The 22,705-nt window shown below is 38.8% G+C and overlaps 4 protein-coding genes across 5 annotated transcripts in view; all 4 read left to right on the plus strand.

Moving 5' to 3' along the window:
- Positions 1–22,705, plus strand: part of LOC144836233 (interleukin enhancer-binding factor 2 homolog) — a 67,218-nt gene that overhangs the window by 36,326 nt on the left and 8,187 nt on the right. The gene's annotated exons all lie outside the window — the stretch shown is intronic.
- On the plus strand, positions 33–6,006 carry LOC144836099 (biogenesis of lysosome-related organelles complex 1 subunit 6-like). Of its 2 annotated transcripts, none has more exons than XM_078691291.1 (6): positions 33–164; positions 2,498–2,744; positions 3,410–3,539; positions 4,067–4,158; positions 4,683–4,765; positions 5,016–6,006. In XM_078691291.1, the coding sequence occupies exons 2-6, from the start codon at positions 2,519–2,521 to the stop codon at positions 5,142–5,144; spliced, it is 660 nt and encodes a 219-aa protein (XP_078547417.1). In that variant the 5' UTR covers positions 33–164; positions 2,498–2,518; the 3' UTR covers positions 5,145–6,006. The 2 variants fall into 2 exon arrangements, with proteins under 2 accessions (XP_078547417.1, XP_078547424.1); XM_078691298.1 differs by having other exon boundaries at positions 50–164; positions 2,526–2,744.
- LOC144851722 (3-hydroxyisobutyrate dehydrogenase, mitochondrial-like) lies at positions 6,152–17,083 on the plus strand. Its single transcript, XM_078709319.1, has 8 exons — positions 6,152–6,267; positions 14,227–14,243; positions 14,717–14,970; positions 15,088–15,209; positions 15,557–15,690; positions 15,823–15,899; positions 16,198–16,354; positions 16,627–17,083. The coding sequence occupies exons 1-8, from the start codon at positions 6,177–6,179 to the stop codon at positions 16,783–16,785; spliced, it is 1,011 nt and encodes a 336-aa protein (XP_078565445.1). The 5' UTR covers positions 6,152–6,176; the 3' UTR covers positions 16,786–17,083.
- Positions 17,585–22,208, plus strand: LOC144836243 (endoplasmic reticulum junction formation protein lunapark-like). Its single transcript, XM_078691497.1, has 9 exons — positions 17,585–17,742; positions 18,180–18,409; positions 18,588–18,646; positions 18,907–18,947; positions 19,276–19,393; positions 19,649–19,780; positions 20,238–20,402; positions 20,849–20,944; positions 21,356–22,208. The coding sequence occupies exons 1-9, from the start codon at positions 17,701–17,703 to the stop codon at positions 21,625–21,627; spliced, it is 1,155 nt and encodes a 384-aa protein (XP_078547623.1). The 5' UTR covers positions 17,585–17,700; the 3' UTR covers positions 21,628–22,208.

Below are 22,705 nucleotides of genomic sequence, written 5' to 3' on the forward strand. Positions count from 1 at the left end.
CGGCGTCCTGTGTATTTGTGACATATTATGGCTATGTTGGCGTCCCATACATAGCATCCGAAGTTGTTTTTTATATTTAAACCAAGAGGAGATTGATTGAGTTTGCGGGCTGAAAAACTGCCGTATTTTGCAGCAATTGTATAGGCGCTAGGCATATAAAAAGGGTAAGTGTGTAGCCTACTGCTGTATCGCATGTAATCTTTCATTAAACAATGAATTTGGTTTTGGTTACTTAGTAGGCTCATAGAGATATTATATTCAGTTCACTATAATATCTCTATTATGGTAGGCTGGCTAGTTAGTAGACCTACTAGCCTAGTAGAGGCCTCCCTCTAAACAACCTACACTCTGGGCCGGCCATGGCGTCCGCGATGATGTCTGTGAAGTTGGTTACTAGTTCCTAGTTCCTAGTTCCTTATTCAAATTCAATTAAAGGGACAGTCACGTCACCAATATTTTTAAAAACAGATTTTAATACGTAATAATTGTCTAATTGAGTTGTTATTGCATCAACATGTTAGCCTTGACCTCCTCTACATCTTCCGGTCAAAGTTCATTAACATTTTATTCATTTACACCCTCTACGGCGAATAAGTAACTAGCTTTTACGAACGTTATAACACTTGACCTAGTTCCTTTTTTCAAAATATTTTGGTATAGATCGATGACCCTTGACCTACTCTAGCATTTTCCACCCTAGTTCCACGAACTTTTTTGCATCTACGCCTTCTACGGCGAATAAGTAACTGGCTTTACGAACATTATAACACTTGACCTGTACATTTTTTCAAAATATTTTGGTATGAATCGATCACCCTTGACCTACTCTACCATTTCCCCTCCAGTTCCGCGAACTTTTTTGCGTCTACGCCCTCTACGGCGAATAAGTAACTGGCTTTACGAACGTTATAACACTTGACCTACTTAATTTTTTCAAAATGTTTTGGTATGGATCGATCACCCTTGACCTACTTTACCATTTGCCACCCCAGTTCCGCGAACTTTTTTGCATCTACGCCCTCTACGGCGAATAAGTAACTGGCTTTTACGAACGTTATAACACTTGACCTACTTAATGTTTTCAAAATATTTTGGTATGAATCGATCACCCTTGACCTACTCTATCATTTGCCACCCCAGTTCCGCGAACTTTTTTGTATCTACGCCCTCTACGGCGAATAAGTAACTGGCTTTTACGAACATTATAACACTTGACCTACTTAATTTTTTCAAAATGTTTTGGTATGGATCGATCACCCTTGACCTACTCTATCATTTGCCACCCCAGTTCCGCGAACTTTTTTGCATCTACGCCCTCTACGGCGAATAAGTAACTGACTTTTACGAACGTTATAACACTTGACCTACTTAATTCTTTCAAAATGTTCTGGTATGGATCGATCACCCTTGACCTACTTTACCACTTGCCACCCCCCAAAAAAATTAAGTAGGTCAAGTGTTATAACGTTCGTAAAAGCCAGTTACTTATTCGCCGTAGAGGGCGTAGATGCCAAAAAGTTTGCAGAACTGGTGTGGCAAATGCTAAAGTAGGTCAAGGGTGATCGATTCATACCAAAATATTTTTAAAAAATTAAGTAGGTCAAGTGTTATAACGTTCGTAAAAGCCAGTTACTTATTCCCCGTAGAGGGCGTAGACACAAAAAAGTTCGCGGAACTGGGGTGGCAAATGATAGAGTAGGTCAAGGGTGATCGATCCATACCAAAACATTTTGAAAAAATTAAGTAGGTCAAGTGTTATAACGTTCGTAAAGCCAGTTACTTATTCGCCGTAGAGGGCGTAGATGCAAAAAAGTTCGCGGAACTGGAGTGGCAAATGGTAGAGTAGGTCAAGGGTGATCGATTCATACCAAAATATTTTGAAAAAATTTAGCAGGTCAAGTGTTATAATGTTCGTAAAGCCAGTTACTTATTCGCCGTAGAGGGCGTAGATGCAAAAAAGTTCGCGGAACTAGGGTGGAAAATGCTAGAGTAGGTCAAGGGTCATCGATCTATACCAAAATATTTTGAAAAAAGGAAGTAGGTCAAGTGTTATAACGTTCGTAAAAGCTAGTTACTTATTCGCCGTAGAGGGTGTAAATTAATAAATGTTAATGAACTTTGACCGGAAGAAGTAGAGGAGGTCAAGGCTAACATGTTGATGCAATAACAACTCAATTAGACAATTATTACGTATTAAAATCTGTTTTTAAAAATATTTGTGACGTGACTGTCCCTTTAATTGAATTTGAATAAGGAACTAGGAACTAGGAACTAGTAACCAACTTCACAGACATTCCGCGATGCTCACGGAGTGTGGTGGTTGATGAATGTATTTCTTCCTATTAATATGAGCTACGGTATATGGAGCGCCGTTGGCTACAAACATAGTACAGTAGTTTACCAACCGCATTTCAATCAAGTGATTGATAACAAATTTTAATATTATTTAAAATAATATGAGTTGCGGAAAAAAAAAATAAATAAATCTTGATTACAGTTTTAATAGTGATGCACTGTAATGGCAGATAATGAAATAACCAGTGCTGATATGACAAATGATAGTTTACCAAATAAACGAGATGAGGAAGATCAAAAAGAAGTGACTGAGTCAAAGGATTCACCGACGACGGCAGAATTCGTGGTTACTACTGATGCAGACACAGAAGATAAGAATATTAAAGAAAATAATACAGCAATGAAGAGTGTTGGTGAACCAGAAAACCTTTCCGAAAGGCCAATTTCAGGTTAGTACCTACTACAATTTGTCAAGTCAAATAAATTTATTGTCATTTGTAAACATATAAAAAACATTTACATTGAAATGAATTTGAACGGTTTCGGCTAACAGCAAATAAATAGAACACTTAAACTACGTGGTGAAACTATCCCCCGCCGGACACCATCCCGGTATTTCTAAAACTCTAGAATTCGGGGTCAATTTATGCCATCTATCACCTCTGTCTGTAGTTTATTTCTAATACCAATTAAAGTGTAAACAAGCATACTGCTCAGCAGTCGGTAGTGTAGTATGTAAGTAGTAAAAGTGAGCACTAAGGAATTGGTTATCCACATCAAAAGATGTCTCTTTTACTTCCACCAAAATTCATATTTGTTTCTGCCATGTCTTTACTATGTTTCTTGAAAATAGAACATCTCATAACTTGGTCAACATAGATAGAGCCCTGTTTTATAACTTGGTCAACATAGATAGAGCCCTGTTTTATGTTGTAGACACAATTCAGTACTATAAACATACTTCAGGTTATAGGATGGCAGACATCAACTTTCTGCTCTCATATTTTAATGTACATGCATGTTACATTTGCATGGATAATTCTAGTTATTTTTACTTTATACTACTATACTGTACACTTCATTCACAGTTACATTAATTGTATTCTTTAATTAGATGTGTTTAAAGAAGATGATAATGTTATTCTGCCTATTGAGAACCAAACACTTGCTAGTTTATCAGATGGCTTTCTTCAGAAAATACAACCAGAATTAGATTGTTTCAACAACTCCTTCCAGGAACTAACGTAAGTCAAACGCTAGCTGAAAAGATGTTTTCCCGTTCCTCATTAAGTATATATATATATAATAATAATAAAAGAACATTCGTCTATTGTTAAACTATAATAGGAATGCTTGATCCAAAAGTTATGTATAATAAGCAAAAGTTGTGATTCAAATACAGAACCATATCGCAAAATTGGCCAATTCAATTTAAATGCCTAGACCATGCTTTTTTAGGTTTAATTAGTTAAAACATCTCAATTTTTTTTTTTAAATCTGTTAAATCCGTTAAAAACTTATCAAATTCGTTGACTTGGCTCTTTATTTTGATTATGGCTATGCACAAATTTTTAATGAAAGCATTCACTGTGTTATAACTTTAGTGTAAATTTAAAGCATATTTTTAATTCAGTCACTAGAATATGAAACTTTTGCATTATGTTAGTGTCATTCAACTCCTGTTATTTTGGTGTGGTAAAATAGAATATAAATTGTTTATCTTTTAATTTATCAAAATGGATCAAATATTTGATTGTGTACTGTTATACAGGAGAAACCAACGAGTTTTGATGGAAACTGTTCAACAAGAAAATTCAAAATTTTCTGAAAATAAAGACATTAAGGATTTAGCAGACATGGCAAGTAAAATAGATATTAACTGCAATAGGTGGCATCCATGGATATTTCAAATCAAACTGAAGAATTATCATAAGCCTCACTGGACTTGCATTTTTTCCATTATATATATTATGGAATGACCTACCCGCTTCTATTAGGTCATGTTCTTCTACCATCGCCTTTAAATCTGCCTTGAAAACTCATCTTTTTCTTTCAAATTGAGCTCTCTCATACTCTGCGCCTTTGATCACTTCTGCTGGAATTGGTGCATTACAAATTCATATTATTATTATTATATAAACTGTAGGCATGGGCATAATACATATGGCATACTTTTAGCTTTTACCAGATTTTTAACCAGACGTTTCATTAAATCTACAGCTGTATGTGTGATAAAAAATACTCTCTGGGGACAGATTTGAAACTGTTCATTTATAGGACAGGCAACTTAATCAAAGAGGATCTTAATTGTGTATTTGCGAGATACATTTTATATGTAGTAACCGAGTCAGATATGACTAGGTATTTTATTATTTTTATTTAGGTAGCAGATGCTAAAGTGTATTACCAAAAGCTTGTAAATGTAAAAAAGGACATGACACAACTTCATGAAAAAGCAACCAAAATTAAGGTTAGTATTATGAATATTGAAAAACAAGGTTGAACCTGCTTGTGGAGGCACCTCTCATGGTCAAATCAATGTTTGTGCAAGACAATTTTCGAGCCAGAGTGCTTGGCGAATAAATAAATTGAATTTAATTGTTTAACACTATTGATCTTTAAAATAGTAATGGTAAATGATATAACCCTTTTTAAATTATTATTATTATTAGTAATGTTATAGTATGTAGTTCTGAGTCTGTATCATTGCAATATTTTAGAAAAGAGCACTGAAGTTACAAGGCCAAAAGATGAAGGAGAATCTGTTAAAAGAGCAGCAGAGAGATCATGAGCTTGAACAGGAACGTAAACTTATAGCCCAACCTGCACGCAGGTCTAATATTCTGTGATCAACAATTGATGTACTTGTTTACTTCATAAAAGAGCAGCAGAGAGATCATGAGCTTGAACAGGAACGTAAACTTATAGCCCAACCTGCACGCTGGTCTAATATTCTGTGATCAACAATTGATGTACTTGTTTACTTCATAAAAGAGCAGCAGAGAGATCATGAGCTTGAACAGGAACGTAAATATATAACCAAAGCTGCACGCAGGTCTAATATTCTGTGATCAACAATTGATGTACTTGTGTACTTCATAAAAGAGCAGCAGAGAGATCATGAGCTTGAACAGGAACGTAAACTTATAGCCCAACCTGCACGCTGATCTAATATTCTGTGATCAACAATTGATGTACTTGTTTACTTCATAAAAGAGCAGCAGAGAGATCATGAGCTTGAACAGGAACGTAAACTTATAGCCCAACCTGCACGCAGGTCTAATATTCTAAACAACTGTATGTTTTAGGTGTATATTATATATTATGTTATGTTTAATTTATGCTATTGCGATTTAATAAAGTACTGTTTATGTATTTTGTATAAATAGAGTTTAAAAATAGGCATTGCGAGTAAATAAACAAGCAGTTACACACATACTTGTCAATTTCTATTACCAATTTTAATCAGTGATTGTCAATGAATGTATAGTGAAGTAGAATTCATTTGGCATCATACATACAATGTGTGTTGGGTGAATTAGATGCACAATATAGAGTGATTTGTTTTATTCACCATAAGCCTAGACAGAATGCACTCTACTAAGTAAGGGTTAGGACAAAATTATAGTTTAATTACAGAAATGTTGTTTTGTCAAGATTGTCATACCAATTGAAAATAAACTGTTATAAAATTATACAAGAAAAAAACAACTTACTAAATTCTTATAGACCTAGCTGTATACGTGCATATCGAAAACATGTCTTGACTAAACACTAACACAGTGTTACTAACTAATACTAGACACTACAGTTGCCCGATATTGTTAAAAGTTTCAGTGAAGGCACTCTCGGCGCTCCATACATAACAAGAAGTCATCATCATGGCGGCTTCTCTTCGCCGCTACATTTTTTGTACCAAACGTTTTACAAATGTATCAATACATACACATGTTACCACCAGACGCATTTCAGGTACTGTTTGTCTGTAATTCAATACTTTTCCTAGGTCATACCTAAGTTTTCTACGCTTTTAATTACTAACTCTAGGCCTCTAGGCTAGTAGAGGCGGATCCGTAGAGGCTAGCCTAGGTCCTACCAAGCTAGAGTAGCGTACTACTTATACTAGGCCTAGAGGCCCTCCTAATCCTCGGCCTAGGCTAGGGGCTATACCAGCCTAGCTATGGTCTAGTTAGCAGTAGTACTCGGCTAGTACTAGACCTAGTAGGCTAGGTCGCAACGCTGATCATATTTAAAATAGCTTTTGTGTTTGCTGCCAAACCAAACTTACTTTTTTATTACTTTTAGGCCCTCCTAGGCTCCTACCCTAGCTAGGCCTAGTACTAGCCGAGTACTAGCCTAGTCTAGGTTGTTTTTTTGTATTATGAATGTTTATATGGCAATAAAAGAACATACATACTAATAGTCATCATGTCAGTCATACTATGCCTAGGAAGGAGGTAGGCCCTAGCTAGGCTAGGGGCAGGCTAGTGTGTATCACAAACTTTAAAATTAATATATATAAATATTGTAACGAAAATCCGTTCTCGGGTTCGTTCCCTTTGGGGAAGGGTCTGCGGTACCACGGTACACTCGAATGAAACAAACAAATCAATTACAACTTGTGGAGTGACCTCCTTTATTCTTCTATGATTCCAAATTATTTGTAACAACCGATTATAATAATTAATAATTAAATTAGTTCTGCTATTACGCCGGACTTGAAACAACAGCGTAACCACCAACAAATGACGTAACCTCCAATAGTAGCGTAACCACCAACAATGGTGTAACCTCCACAGCAACGTAACCACCAACAATGGTGTAACCTCCACAGCAACGTAACCACCAACAATGGTGTAACCTCCACAGCAACGTAACCACCAACAATGGTGTAACCTCCACAGCAACGTAACCGCCAACAATGGTGTAACCTCCACAGCAACGTAACCACCAACACAGTGGTGTAACCTACAATACAAAACAGCGAGCGTAGCCTCGGGCTAACCTGTCACTTTCTCACTCTTTTGTAACAAGAAATCACGAAATAAATTACACTTACTACTTACTGTTTCTATAATTCTCTTTGTTTTATTACTCCACTTTAGTTTTCTCTATTACACTTTGTTTTCCAGTCTCTTTAAATCTCTACTATATTTTTTTCCGTCTGCTCTCTGCTTCTCCTCCTTTTCAACTCCCTGCTCATCTGCCGCCCTCTATCTTTTCTCCCCCAAAAATCATTACATCACCCCCCTCCTAAAATGATCGGTCCCCGATAATAATCCAAAATAATCACCAACAATAAAAGCAAACAAAATCTAAGTCCTAAACTTCACAAATCTCCCAACACATATGTTCGGGTCGTTGTCTTTTCTCTTTTCGGCCTTCCATCTGCCCCATACTCTACCACCTTCACCTCCTCCCGGACCTCCTTCACCTTCCCTGTTAAAAGCTTCTCTAGGTCGACCATCTCGGGTGGTTCCTCTTCTGTCTCCACGTCATCATCCTGACCTCCTCGGAGCAACTGTAACAAGTTCCGGGGTTTTCCTCTGGGTCGCGGCTCGTTGGTCACCACAGTTTCCTCCCTTGCCACATTTGGCACCTCAAACAAGGAGACTGACCCTGGCGACACCTGCAACACGTCGCCCGCCCTGGCATGGGCAGTGGGTGACGTGACGGCTACCACCCGAGTCTCCGTGTCGGTCCGGCTTGGTGGCGTCACGGTCCTCCTTCCATGCACCCGGTCCTGGTGTCGGATCAGAGCGTCCCTCCTAGAAAAGGTCAACGAGCAACGCTCGCAGACATGGTCCCTCCTTCGGTAGCCATGACTCCTATTCCGATGTCGTCGTAAGGCGCTTGCATGGGCATAGGTTCTTGGACATCGATCACACTCAAATTCGCTTCCAGCTCGCATCTTTATTAAAACAAATAAAAAAAAACAAAACATCATTAGATAAAACATAAACGGCAAGAGAACATAGCTGGTTATTGTTCGTAACGTGCCGGCCTCCGCCTTACACGTCTCCTGGGATACCTTCCCTCTGGGGGGGTTTGTTGAGGTACAGGCGTATTGCCCCGATCACCGGGCTCCTCTGGGATAGTAAGCAACGGGCCTTCTTCAGGCGTTTCGGGACGTTGGAGTTCTCCGTCTACTTCCTCCGGGACTGTTGGCGTCTCGTTACCTTCGGCAAAGGCTTCCTGCGCCACCCGAGCCAACGGACTCTCGTCTCCGGGGGGAATGTCCCAGCGGGCGATCTCCTCACCCTCATAAGGTTTCAGTCGGTCCACATGCACGACCTTTGGTTTCTTCCTCGGTCCCTCTTGGATGCGGTACACCACCTCAGATAGTTTCGTTATAATTAGGTATGGCCCATGCCACTTACATTGAAGTTTCGGCGATTTCCCTACAGTTTTCGCCGAATTATATAACCATACATATTTCCCTATCTCGAGATCCTGCTTCCGGGCTTTCTGGTCATAAGTCGCCTTCTGACGGCGGGCACTACTCTTAAGCGTTTCTCTGGCTCTCCCGTGGGCCGCCCGAAGCCTTGCCCTCAACTGCTCTGCGTAGTCGGTCTTCATTTCTCTGTCTTCTGTCTCCATTATTGGCATTGTCAAATCCACAGGAAGGGAAACCTCTCTCCCCAGGACCATCATGTTTGGTGTCTCTCCCGTCGAGGCATGCGGAGTGGATCGATATGCAAACGTGGCATACGGCACGTGAACATCCCAGTCTTTTTGGTTACAGTGGGGTTCTATCATGATCGCCACCATGTTGACCAAAGTGCGGTTGAACCTCTCGATCATCCCGTCTGATTTGGGATTATAGGGCGTCGTCCGAGTCTTGTCTATTCCCAATATCTTGCACAACTCCTTGATTAGGTCAGACTCGAAGTTCCTCCCCTGATCGGTGTGGAGCTGTCGAGGAACTCCGAATCGCAAAACAAAATTGTCCACGAAACATCTCGCAACGGTTTCCGCCCTCTCGTTGGGAATAGGGTATGCTTCTATCCATTTAGAAAAATAGTCGCCTACGACTAGAATGTATTTGTTACCTCTGTCGGTCTCGGGCAGTGGGCCTAATATGTCCATAGCAACCCTTTCCATAGGGTTTCCTACGGGTTGTTGCTGGAGGGGGGCCTTCTTTCTTGGTTGTGTCTTCCGCCGAGCACAACCGTCGCATTTACGTATCCAACTCCGGACCCAGGCACCCATTTTTGGCCAGAAATAGCGTTGGACCAACCTTCCGGTAGTTTTAGCCACTCCCAAGTGTCCACCAGTCCTTCCTCCATGGAGCTCTTCGAGAACCGTAGACCTCATTGCTTCAGGAAGCACCAGTCGCCAGGCTATCTCTTTACCATCGTCAGATTCCCACCGGCGATATAACACCTCATCTCTTACTTCCAGCAGGTTCCAGTTTTGCCAGTAACTCTTATAATCAGTTTGCAACCCGGCGATCTCTTCGAACTTTGGTCGGGTCTCCCCTCTCTCTAGGAATCCCATGACCCATCGAATGGCATCATCTGTCATCTGGGACTGTCGGATGTCTGCGTTCTTCCACGTCGGCTGAAATTGGACCAGCCGTAACGAGGACCGTTCCCTTGCTTCTTCCATCTCCACTTCTACTGCCTTCCAGGCCAGCTCTTTCTTCCTCGCCATCGTCTCGTCAATTCCGCACTGCACACACGGTTTTCTGGACAGCCCGTCTGCATTGCCATGTTTTAATCCGGGACGGTGGACGATCTTAAAATTATATTCTCCTAACACTTGGAGCCACCGGGCAAGCTGTCCTTCGGGTTCTTTGAAACTCGTCAACCAACGCAGGGAGGCGTGGTCCGTGCGTACTGTGATTGATTGTCCATACAGGTACTGTCGGAAGTGTTTGAGGTAAGTCACTACGGCCAGCAATTCTCGGCGTGTAGCGCAATAGTTTCTCTCCGTCTTACTTAGAGTCCGACTCGCGTAACATATTACGTGTTCTTCTCCGTCCTGTTCCTGGGACAATACAGCGCCGATGCCAACGTCACTCGCGTCGGTGTCGAGAACGAAACGTCCCTCGGGGCGAGGGTAAGCGAGAATTGGTGCCTGTACTAATCGGTCCTTTAACTCTTGAAAGGCCTGTTCACACTCCGGGTCCCAGGAAAATCGTCTGGACTTCTCTGTCAATTTGTGCAGTGGGGCGGCTATGGATGCGAATCCATTTATGAACCTCCTATAATAGGACGCCAATCCTAAGAAGCTACGAACGTCCCGGACGGTGGTTGGCGTTGGCCATTCCTTTACAGACTCTATCTTCTCAGGATCGGTCATCACCCCGGTATGGGAGACTCGGTGTCCGAGGTACGAGACCTCCTGTTTAAATAAGGTGCACTTCTTGGGCTTTAATTTTAATCCGGCCGTTCGTAAGCGGCAAAACACTTCCTCCAGGCGGTCGATCTCTTCTTCCACCGTCTTTCCATAAACAATCACGTCATCCAAATACACAAGAAGTACTTTCCACTGCAAACCGGACAGCACCCGTTCCATGAGCCGCTCGAACGTAGAAGGGGCATTGCAGAGTCCAAATGGCATTACCTTCCAACGATATAAGCCGCCTCGCACAGTGAACGTGGACTTATCCTTAGCATCGTCATCTAACTCCACTTGCCAATATCCTGAAGCCAAGTCCAGTGTTGAGAACCATTTGGCACCCGAAAGCGCATCTAAGGAGTCATTGATTCTAGGGATTGGGTAAGCGTCCTTGATCGTAACCGAATTCAGCCGCCGGTAGTCCACACAGAACCGCTTGGTGCCGTCTTTCTTAGTGACCAATACGACGTTTGACGCCCACGGGCTGTCCGAAGGTTCGATGAGTCCTCTCTCTAATAAGTCCTCGACCTGACGTTCTATCTCCTTGCTGGCTTCTGCCGCCTGGCGTCTTGGCTGTTCCTTGACGGGCCGAGAAGTTCCAACGTCAATGTGGTGTTTTACTTTATTCGTCCTTCCAAGGTCCGAATCTCCTTCCGAGAAGACGTCTTGGAACCTAGTTAGTAAAGACGCCACCTGCCTGTGGTATTGCGGCTCTAAATCGGTTACGCTTCGGCTTAAAAGGTCCACCAGGTGTTCTGGGAAAAGTCGCTGGCTGGGCTCAGGGTCCTCCGGATGAAGGGCATTAGCTTCGACCTGGTCTGCAGATACCGGATACAGCTTTCCGACTTTAGTCCCAGCGCGTAGTACCCTCTTTTCACCACCTGGATTAAAGATTCGTAGTGGTAGCGCCTGTTGCTTTGCATCCACTAGCGTTCTTGCCATGATGAGTCCTTGTCCAGCTAGTTCTCCTTCACGATCCGGCTCTATCAGGCCTGTCTCCGTGTCGGTAGGTTGTGACTGGATCATTCCCAGAATTATGTGTTCGTGCCCTGGCAGGATAACCGAAGTGTCCCGTACGATTATGTTAGGCGAGAACCGTGTCTCATCAGATCCCAGCAGTTCGATCACCTCTCCACCCACCTTCATTTGTAGTCTACAAAGGTCTAGTGCCGCTCCTGTGCCTAGTAGGTAATTCATCCCCAGTACTCCCAAAACTTTTAAATCTGCGAACACCACTTCCGTCACCCTAAAAGTGTGGCCAACTTGTAATCCTACCCAGGTACGTCCTATAGTGTTTAAACGACTGCCGTCCGCTTGTTGGCATTCTCGAGAATCCCGTCTGAGCTCCGGTCGGCGTTCCGTCGGTATTTCGTAGTACAATCGGGATGATAGGACTGTATCCGACGCTCCAGTATCGACCAGTAGGGTTGTTCTCGTCCCGTTGACAGTGGCTCCTACGTATAGGCCTTCGCTAGGGTGGTATTTGGAGTATTCTGTTTTTTTAAGTTGGTTTACTGTCTGGGTGGAGGTGTGGTTTGTGGTTTGGGTGGAGGAGTAGCTCCTCTTTCTCTTTGGTTCACTGGGCCTTCGATCTCTTCCAGCCTCCTCTCGACCCCTTGAGTCGGCTGCTCTTCGTTTCCCGAGTCCGTCGCTCTATTTCGGCACTGTCTGGCGAGATGGCCCTTCTGCTGGCAATTATAACAGACAGTCTTACGCAATCTCTCCTGTCTTTCTTCTCTTGTTTCCCATGGTTTATCCCGCCTCCTCGTCGTCTGCTGTTCTGTCGAGCGGGGTAACATGCGTGCCTCTACCTGGGCCATCCATCTCCCCATTCTTTCTTCAAAATCGTCCTGCCTTTGTCGAGGTTCGTTTGTGATTGGCCGTAGGTATTTCGGGGGTGCTCGTGGGTTCCGTTGCTCCTCCAGCTTGAGGAAACTGTCCGTGGATAGCGCTGCTCTGAGGGCATCATCCAGCGTGGCTGGAGACGCTTTGAAGATTCCTTCTCTAATCTCTGCTCTCCCCACGGCGTCGCTAAAGTGTCCTTTTGCCAACCGTTCTACTCCTGCTTCTGGAAATTCCGGGTATGCCAGGTAGGATAACTCTCGGATGGCCTGCCCAAGCTCTTGTAATGTCTCGTTGGGTTTCTGTCTCCTAAGTCTCAGTTCCATTAGGAAGTTTTCTGTTTTCTTTTCTGGACCAAATCTGTGTTCCAAGGCCGCTATCAGTTCCACGTAGGTTAACTCCCTCTCTGGGGCCACAGCCAATACCTTCAAGGCTGGTCCTTTTAGGCTGGCTTTGAGGAATGCTCCAGCTTGTTCCTCCGTCCATCCGTTCGCCTCCACGCAGGCCCGAAAGTGTTGGAGATAATCCCTCCAAGGCGCCTTTCCTTCAAACCTATCGGGATGTATGACTGGTCTCTGGCATCGGAGGTTCTTTCCGAACCTCTTCTGCATCGCTTCTGCTCCGCTTATCCTTGTTTCCCGGGTCAACGGCCATGGTGGAGTAAAGGTGTCAACTTCGGTCGGCTGCGACCTTCTCTTTCCTGTTGACTGTCCAACAGGGGACCCTAATATCTCCAGACTATCGGTTTCCTCCGCCCTCTGTTCCGAACTATCTCTCTCTAAAGGTGCACGTCCGCTACCACCAGTACTCCTCTGGGGCGGGGAGCCGTGTCCAATACTGGAGCTTAACGGCTGCGCCGGGTCCATGTCCGTCACCTCGTTCTCCAGTCGGTTTATCTCCCTCTGGATAGCATCTAATGACTCTTGTAATTGTTCCATCGTGTGAGTAATTCCTTCCGCAACACGACCGATCCCACCGCTGCCACCAATGTAACGAAAATCCGTTCTCGGGTTCGTTCCCTTTGGGGAAGGGTCTGCGGTACCACGGTACACTCGAATGAAACAAACAAATCAATTACAACTTGTGGAGTGACCTCCTTTATTCTTCTATGATTCCAAATTATTTGTAACAACCGATTATAATAATTAATAATTAAATTAGTTCTGCTATTACGCCGGACTTGAAACAACAGCGTAACCACCAACAAATGACGTAACCTCCAATAGTAGCGTAACCACCAACAATGGTGTAACCTCCACAGCAACGTAACCACCAACAATGGTGTAACCTCCACAGCAACGTAACCACCAACAATGGTGTAACCTCCACAGCAACGTAACCACCAACAATGGTGTAACCTCCACAGCAACGTAACCGCCAACAATGGTGTAACCTCCACAGCAACGTAACCACCAACACAGTGGTGTAACCTACAATACAAAACAGCGAGCGTAGCCTCGGGCTAACCTGTCACTTTCTCACTCTTTTGTAACAAGAAATCACGAAATAAATTACACTTACTACTTACTGTTTCTATAATTCTCTTTGTTTTATTACTCCACTTTAGTTTTCTCTATTACACTTTGTTTTCCAGTCTCTTTAAATCTCTACTATATTTTTTTCCGTCTGCTCTCTGCTTCTCCTCCTTTTCAACTCCCTGCTCATCTGCCGCCCTCTATCTTTTCTCCCCCAAAAATCATTACAATATCATATTATTATTATATTATAATTTTGTACTTTCAGGTTCTTCTGCTAGAATGGTGAGTTAGCTTAAATCTTTTTAATTAATCTGATAAACTGCACCTCCACACCAAATATTCATACATGCGGCTTGCCACCAATATAAATTCACACACATGTGGTCACATCATGGTCAACCATGCGCTACAAATAGAAAAGGTGAAACCTCAGCAAAAATTGTTGATATGTTGACCACTCGGAAGTCTCAAACCAACGCACCACACATACAAATTAATATTGTAAATTACTGTATATTTAATTAATTTTTTACAGGAACACATAGAAAGACTCAAGGATCATATTAGTACTTTTATAGTAGGACTCATTCTTGCTTAAATTCAATTAAAAATATAATTACATAATAAATAATATACAATTTTAAATAATACAGAATTTTAATATATTATAATTTTAAATTGTAGAATATAACATTTGGATGGCCCGTACTGGTTGTAGAAAAGACTTAGATGATTATACTGTTTTATTTTTTCAGGGCTCCAAAGCTCCTGTGGGCTTCATAGGTCTTGGCAATATGGGTGCTTTTATGGCAAAGAATCTTCTGAAACAAGGCTACCCATTAATTGCTTTTGATGTTTACCCTGAATCTTTGATTGAAATTCAAGAACTTGGAGCTTCAATTGCAAACAATCCAGCTGAAGTAGCAGAAAAGGTTGATAAAATTGTCACTATGCTTCCATCTAGCCCTAATGTTATTGATGTTTATCTTGGAAATACAGGTATTCTTAAGTAAGTAAGAAATATACAGTAACTTGGGGAGTCTGATATGGGCACACATTGACAATAATATGACCGTCTTGACCTCCAAATGTTGTGTAGTTGAAGTTATTACTTTTTTTTATAAAGGAATGTAAATCCAGGAACACTACTGATAGATAGTAGCACAATTGATCCTGCTGTTGCAAAACAAGTATCAGCTGCAGCAGAGAAGAAGGGAGCAATAATGCTTGATGCACCTGTATCAGGTGGTATGTAGATATTAAGAATCATTTAGGTTATCTCATCCCACCTATAGTATTATGTCTGGTCTGTCTAATGCTTGTATGTAGGCTGAAAAGTTTAAAAGCCTGTGTAGTCTTGTTCTGTAAATAACAACCCAATAAATACCATAATATAAAGAACCTCTTTATTTGTGTAAACAAACAAAATAAACATTTCTTTATTAAATGGTAAGTTTAAAAATAAATTTACACAAGTAGATTTGTTCAAATAGTATCCAGACATAGATCAACCATCAAAAAGCACAATAAAGACAGAGAACTGAACTATTACTGTATGTATAAGAAATGATATTGCTGGTGTTTGTACAAAACAGGTATAAATGCTGCAAGAGAAGCCACATTGACATTTATGGTGGGAGGCAAAGAAGAAGAGTTTAAAGCAGCCAAGGATATTTTAGATTGTATGGGTAAAAATGTAGTGAATACAGGGCCGGTAGGAACAGGACAGGTTAGTTATGGATTCTCACATTTAAGCATCATTTGTTTGGTTTATGTCACATAGGTGAATTGGCAAGATCCAATGCAAAATACAGGACATTAGTTTCAGTTGTTCACTGTTTACTATTTTGTGTCATTTTAGGCTGCCAAGATATGCAATAACATGATGTTGGCTATATCAATGATTGGATGTTCAGAAACTATGAACTTGGGAATGAGGTATTATTATGCACAAAAATACTTGCTAAAAAGTGTATTAAGAAATAAGGACATGCAAATCAACGGATTGCATACCTCATATTACTGAGTGTAGACATTTGAAGGATCTGGCTTAAAATGCAGGTCTGGTTGTATTTATGTTGTGTTAAATGACCAACTACAGATTATAAGAGCAGTTTATAATGGTAAAATTAGTTTTTGATTGATTTAATGGCAACGTTATTCTAACGTGCCATTGTAGATTAAATTGGAACTATGTAATTTTGATGATAGTCTTTCTCAACCTTTGTATATTCAGGCTTGGTTTAGATCCAAAGATGTTAGCTTCTATTATGAATACAAGTAGTGGACGGAGCTGGGCAAGTGAGGTTTACAATCCTGTGCCTGGAGTCCTTGATAATGTTCCTTCTAGTAATGACTATCAAGGTGGTTTTGGAACAGCACTTATGACAAAGGTATTTATGCCAAGGGTTAGATCTTGACAACCAAAATATCATACACTGCTTACAATGTTTGTACTGTTAGAATAAATAATGTCAAGTGCAATTATCTGTCTACACTTTTGAAAGGGCATTCTGCTAACTTTCATATCAAACAACATCGATTCAGATATACTCTAGAATTTAATCATCTTACCACCAACAAGTAATTTATTCAAGTCCAATCTTTAGTCTGCTTATGAAGGCTATAGTTCCATCCTTACTTACAAGTTGTATTTTATTTTTAGGATTTAAGCCTTGCCCAAACAGCAGCCACAGCTACATCTACTGCTACACCACTTGGATCTTTAGCTCACCAACTATACCGTGTGATGTGCAATCGAGGTCTAGGAAACAAAGACTTTTCAATAGCTTTCCAATTTCTAAAAGAACAGACTGAAGTATAAATTATTTAAAACAAAATAATATGTGTAATCCTTCCTAATATTTTAATAAAGAATTGATCAAATTATTCATACACATTATATATTTTAGAATCATGTTTTTGGACCTCAAGCATAGTATGTATACTATATTTTCTTGAATATGTGTATTTAACAAACATTATAAAATAACTAGAAAACAAATGTAAACATTATTTATTGCAGTTTCACCTTTGTATCGAATAATAATGTTACAGTATTAGGTACTCTCTGATGGTTGTTTGGACTGCTCTTGACATAATAAAGTATAAATGATGAAGTATTTTTAATGCATGGAATGTTCATTTCATTCCACATCGTTTAATACATGAAGAACTTGGTTTATATGTGGAATTGGGAACACAGGATTTATGTTAGTTTCAACAATGACTCCCAACAAAATTTATTTTTTAGTATTGACAGACTTATTTATATTTGTTGTACTTTAAATTCATAATGCAGAATGTGTGCAAACAAACGAAATAAAATAAGCTTACACAAACACAGTTGTATTATTGACTTCCAACTGTTTTGTCAGTTTCAAGTGGTATCCGTAGTTTGACCATGTAGCCTAGTGTACATATGATGAATACAGTAGATGTGCACCATACTTTAATTAATATTATCTTCATTTTCACCACTTCTATTTATTTGAGAACCAGATCTGCTCGCAGCACTCATTTGCAATTTCTGATTTTCCAGTATTTCTTTGTATTGTAACAAAATGGCCTATAATGGTATCAAATACAGAAAAATACTCGTGTGGGTCGGAAGGCAGTAGCGGCGTACCATACCACTAGCCATCATTACGTCGTCGTCGCATGTTTTTCCTGTTTGGAAGAGTGAAATTACTGTATTTGACGGGCCGTCGTCCAAGACTTTTAATTCAGAGAAGGTTTTATGAAAGTTAATAGCATGGGTAGCTTACTAACACGTTTCAGGGTATGTATTGCAATCTTTGCATGCATTTTAATTATAAATGCCTAGGCCTAGCCCAGTCGGAAATTCGCCCAGTCTTCCTACTCTAGCTAGCTAGGCCCTACCTAATATTAATTAAGCTGAGTAGTGTAGGCCTAGCTAGGCCTTAGGTCCTAGTGATTAGGCTACTGGCCAGGCCTATACCTAGCCTAGCTAGTCCACTACTACTAGGCTAGCAAAGTCAGCTATAATTAGGATATTTATTTAAACAAATAAATCATCCATCATCATGCCATGGCATTTTAATTTTTATTGCATGCAATGCAAATCTTTTTTTAATTAAACATAGGACTTAGGCCTAGGTAGGTTATGTATTAATAGTATTGTATTATGTAGGCCTCTATAGGTTAACTAGCCTAGTACTGTTTGGTATGTACTTTTTTTTTTATTTTCATTTACAGAAGAAGAAAACAACTGTGGAAATCCTTGAAGATATTGAAAATGACATCAGCAGACTTTTAAAATACAAACGACAAGATCAGCAGCTTGAAAAGCAGTATCTGGGATCATTGATCATCTACTCAATAATTGTGTACATTGTTGGAGCTCTTGTTTTCTATCTTTCCTTTTGGCCACAAACATATACAGACACTATTATTCGAGTTATTCCACTTCTAGTTTTTCCATTTGTGTAAGTACAATATGATATCATATTTTGTAATTTAACCATACCAAATTTCCGGTCATTCCATAGTAATTTACTTGGTCGACCAAGTCTAATTAATTCATTTAAATATAAAAAAAGTTTTTTTGAATGTTTGAATCTAAACCACCATATTAATTATGTGTCTTGTGACTAAATATTTTAGGATATGGGGAATTCGAAAACTACTTCAATGGTATTTTGTCAAAAGAAAAATTAAAAATGGTATGTATTTTATAAACAATTAATCAATTATTTAAAATCTATGTAAATGAAATTATTACAAATAAAAATCAAGTGATATGAATTTATACATGAATGGAGTTGTTTATTTAAATAAAAATCAAGTGATATGAATTTATACATGAATGGAGTTGTTATTTAAATAAAAATCAAGTGATATGAATTTATACATGAATGGAGTTGTTATTTAAATAAAAATCAAGTGATATGAATTTATACATGAATGGAGTTGTTATTTACAGATATTGCTCTTGAAGACCTTCGAGAAAAAAAGAAAAAAATTGTAAGTAATTGTAGATACAAATAAAACAAGCCTGTTAGTGGCGATGATTCGCTGTTGGTCTTAAATGAAATAAAGAATAAAATAAGCAAAAAGCTAGATCAAAATGATAAAGTAAACATATCAACCAGAATTTGCAAAGCTTTTGGGTATCACTAACCCTTTATTAGAGAATGAATGCACTTGCTGCTTATAATATTTATAATTTTGTTTACATTATGGCAAAAGTTTATATTCAACTAGTATTTTATTTACAGTATTTGTATTATTAGATTTAATGAAAACATTATATTCTGGCATATTATGTAACAACACATTTAATTGTTTTTAGTTAGAAGATGTAAAAGAAACAGAGAGTTACAAAAAGGCAAAAGAAATACTTGAGAGGTTTGACCCATCCTCAAGGCCACCACCTCCAACTGTTGTTCCTGTTGGCCCTTCTCAACCAGGTTAGTTTAAAAAGCTATTAAAAAGATGAACATTATCAGGATATAACTAGAAAACAAAACCTTTTCACTGTAAGATGCTTTTCCCAGCATACAACTCCATATATCTAAATTAAGAAATGATTAGTGGAAAACATGTACAGTACTACAACTCTATAATTATGTACTGTAGTAGTGAGTCCTATATGATATCAGCTTCTAATGGATGTAAATGTATATAAGTAATATCTTGTACAGTCAATTCTGTGTTTTTTTTAGCAACAGCATTAAGGCAGAGGACTAAAGCACCACTAGTAATGGGAAGACCAATGGCCAGACCTCAACAGCCAAGTATGTCTCAAAAACCAATGGCAGCGATTGGGCCTACTACACCACAACAGTTTGTACCAAGTAAGTGTTTGTATATTTCAGATACTAGTGGTAGAGATATAGCAAATTGTATCAAGAATCACAACCAACAGTTCAAACTATTCAATGTAAAATGAATTTGTTACAGTAACATAGCAATTAATTGTCCCTACTATTTACATCTTTCATTATTATTATGGTTTGAAGTCTTTTTTAATTTGTTACCCAACATTTGTTATTTGCATTGATCACTTAGCCTGCTTAATGAATAACAATTTAAGTTGATTCATAGTTATAAAATGTTGCTGCTGTAATGCAAATGAAATCTAATAATTCATAATATCATCTTCCATGTTTAAATGACCCATGCTTCTTTTTTCTTTTTGTTCTGTTCTGTTAAAGGTGGTGCAATGCATTTCCTCTATCCATATTTTTTATTATCTTGTTAATTTATAGATTTGGAATAGTTTGTTGTATCATTATTCATATTTAACTTTAGGAAGGCCAATTACACCCAGACCTATCTTACCACAACAACGAGGTAAAGTTGATAAACTAATGGATTATTTAGTTGGAGATGGACCTGAAAATAGATACGCTCTTATCTGTAAGCAATGTCATTCACACAATGGAATGGCTCTGAAAGAAGAGTTTGAATATCTCTGTAAGTAGGAGTTGTCTTAATATAATACTTTTTCTATATTTATTTTTGTACCTTACATAGATAGATCAGCTGCTGTTACAACTGTTGTATGCACACAAATAATGAATATTGTATAATTTGAATCATGTAAATGCTATGCATTATGTTGAATTGGGAGATTTGAAAGGTTGACTGTTAGCTAGGATTCAAAGAGGCAGAGCTACAGTAAGTTCAGACAGTGAGGCGTTGAATGTACATATTCTCCCTATTCAAAATTCAGTATTTGAATTATACACCAAACTTTTATTAAATTAATACACTGCTTCCATCTTGAATTTGAATACCAAGGGCTAAGTACCTTCTTGTGGTATACAAGAATATACACTTATAAACTTAACAGATACATGGTTTAAAATTATAAGAAGCATTAGTTCTATATTCTAATGTGTTTATTTTATTCTCTGTAGCCTTTAGGTGTGCATATTGTAATTTTCTAAATGAAGCAAGAAAACAACGTAAAAATGCTCCTAAACTTCCTGAGGTTAGCCTACTAAATTCACCAGGTACACAACAATTTTAAGTTTAAAAGTTGTTAATAATAACTTATGATACTGGATTAAACATTATTAGAGCAAAACCTTACCTAATTGTTTATCATTAGAATCAAGGCTACTAATTTCCTACCTTGTACTGTACTGTTATAACACTATATTTTACTGTTGAATTGTCCAATAGAAAGCCAGCCAAAGTTACTTGCACACTGGTTTTAGTAGTCCTGCTGTATAATCCATTGTTTCTAATTCTGTTAATTCTTATCATCCATGTGCAGTGACATATGTATAAGTATGTATGTAAAAAATTAAACTACACAATTATTAAGCCTTTCTGCCCAAAATGGTAGTTCATTTGCAAGTAATTTAGCTTTTCCCTATAATCATTGCATAAGAAATTTGAAACATACTTCTCTCTTTCAGCATTTTCTACTCAAGCGGCTGAGGAGAGAGCTTTAGGCTCGCAAGAGGAAGAAGTTGAAGAGATTGGTAATGATGAACAGAGTGAAAACATATTGGAAACATGTGTGAACGAAGGTGCAACAAATGAAACAACTATTGCTAAAGAAATCAACATGCTAGATGAGCCAAAACCTGAAATAAAAACGGATGATGAAATAATGGACAGTAGTCTTTCAGATACCAAAAGTGCACTTAGTGTTAAGGATGACAATTTACAAACAGTGGGAGATTGAAAAAAAAAGTGTTGATTATTTATTAACTTATGTACATTTAAAAAGCATATTATATACATTTTCTTTTGTTTTCTCTTGCCATGCTACATATGGGTACAGTATTGCTACATATGGGTACAGTATTGCTACATATGGGTACAGTATTGCTACATATGGGTACAGTATTGCTACATATGGGTACAGTATTGATTCATGAGTACTCTATGATTAATACATCTACTGTAATTACTTTATTGCAAAAATCTCATAAATATAAAAAGTGGTTTCAGTTCACTTAATTAAATACAATTTCAATTACATGTTTATATGACCATTTGATTAGGGTTGCTTTATGTCAGCATTAATTGAATCTACTGTTTGTGATCCAGCAGCAGGGTTGATTGACTACTACAACAACTACAGTAGAGGTCACTCTACATGTGTGCTGTCTTGTAACTACTGTACAATTGAGATGCATCATTAGGCACATTCTAATTAATACTATGCAGTTATTAATTTAATTGTTATATTCAAATGTTTTCTGTAATACTGCGCATAACGTTCTTCTTGTTTAAACAATATTAAAATTTAATTGAAAACTACTTTTCGTTGTATTTATCAAATTTTAGTGGTGAATATGGATTGGGGCATAGAGATATTATAGTGTACTATAATCCCTAAACCGTCTCGGCCAAAGTCAAGTCGGCCCCTAGTCAACTCGGCCCCAAGTCAAGTCAGCCCCACATCAACTCGGCCCCAAGTCAACTCGGTCTCGAGTCATCTCGGCCTCACGTCAACTCGGCCAAAAACTAATTGGTCAACTCGGCCCCAATAAAGTATGGAACGCAAAAAGTGAAGCGAATTGATGAAAGAATAAAATAATTTTAAATATATTATTTTTTATAAACATTTTTATTTTATCTAATAACTATCATTCATTCTGGGAACATCCTTGTAATGTATCAAAATATATAGCCTTGGTCGGACTAACAAACACATACTGAAACTGTACATCACAACTATTAATATAGATAAATACTACTTATCAATTAAACGAAAAACGACAGAGTGTGTTATAATTTATATTGAATTTTCCGTT

Source organism: Antedon bifida, chromosome 1, assembly GCF_963402885.1.
Source record: "Antedon bifida chromosome 1, ecAntBifi1.1, whole genome shotgun sequence".
NCBI classification, from domain to species: domain Eukaryota; kingdom Metazoa; phylum Echinodermata; class Crinoidea; order Comatulida; family Antedonidae; genus Antedon; species Antedon bifida.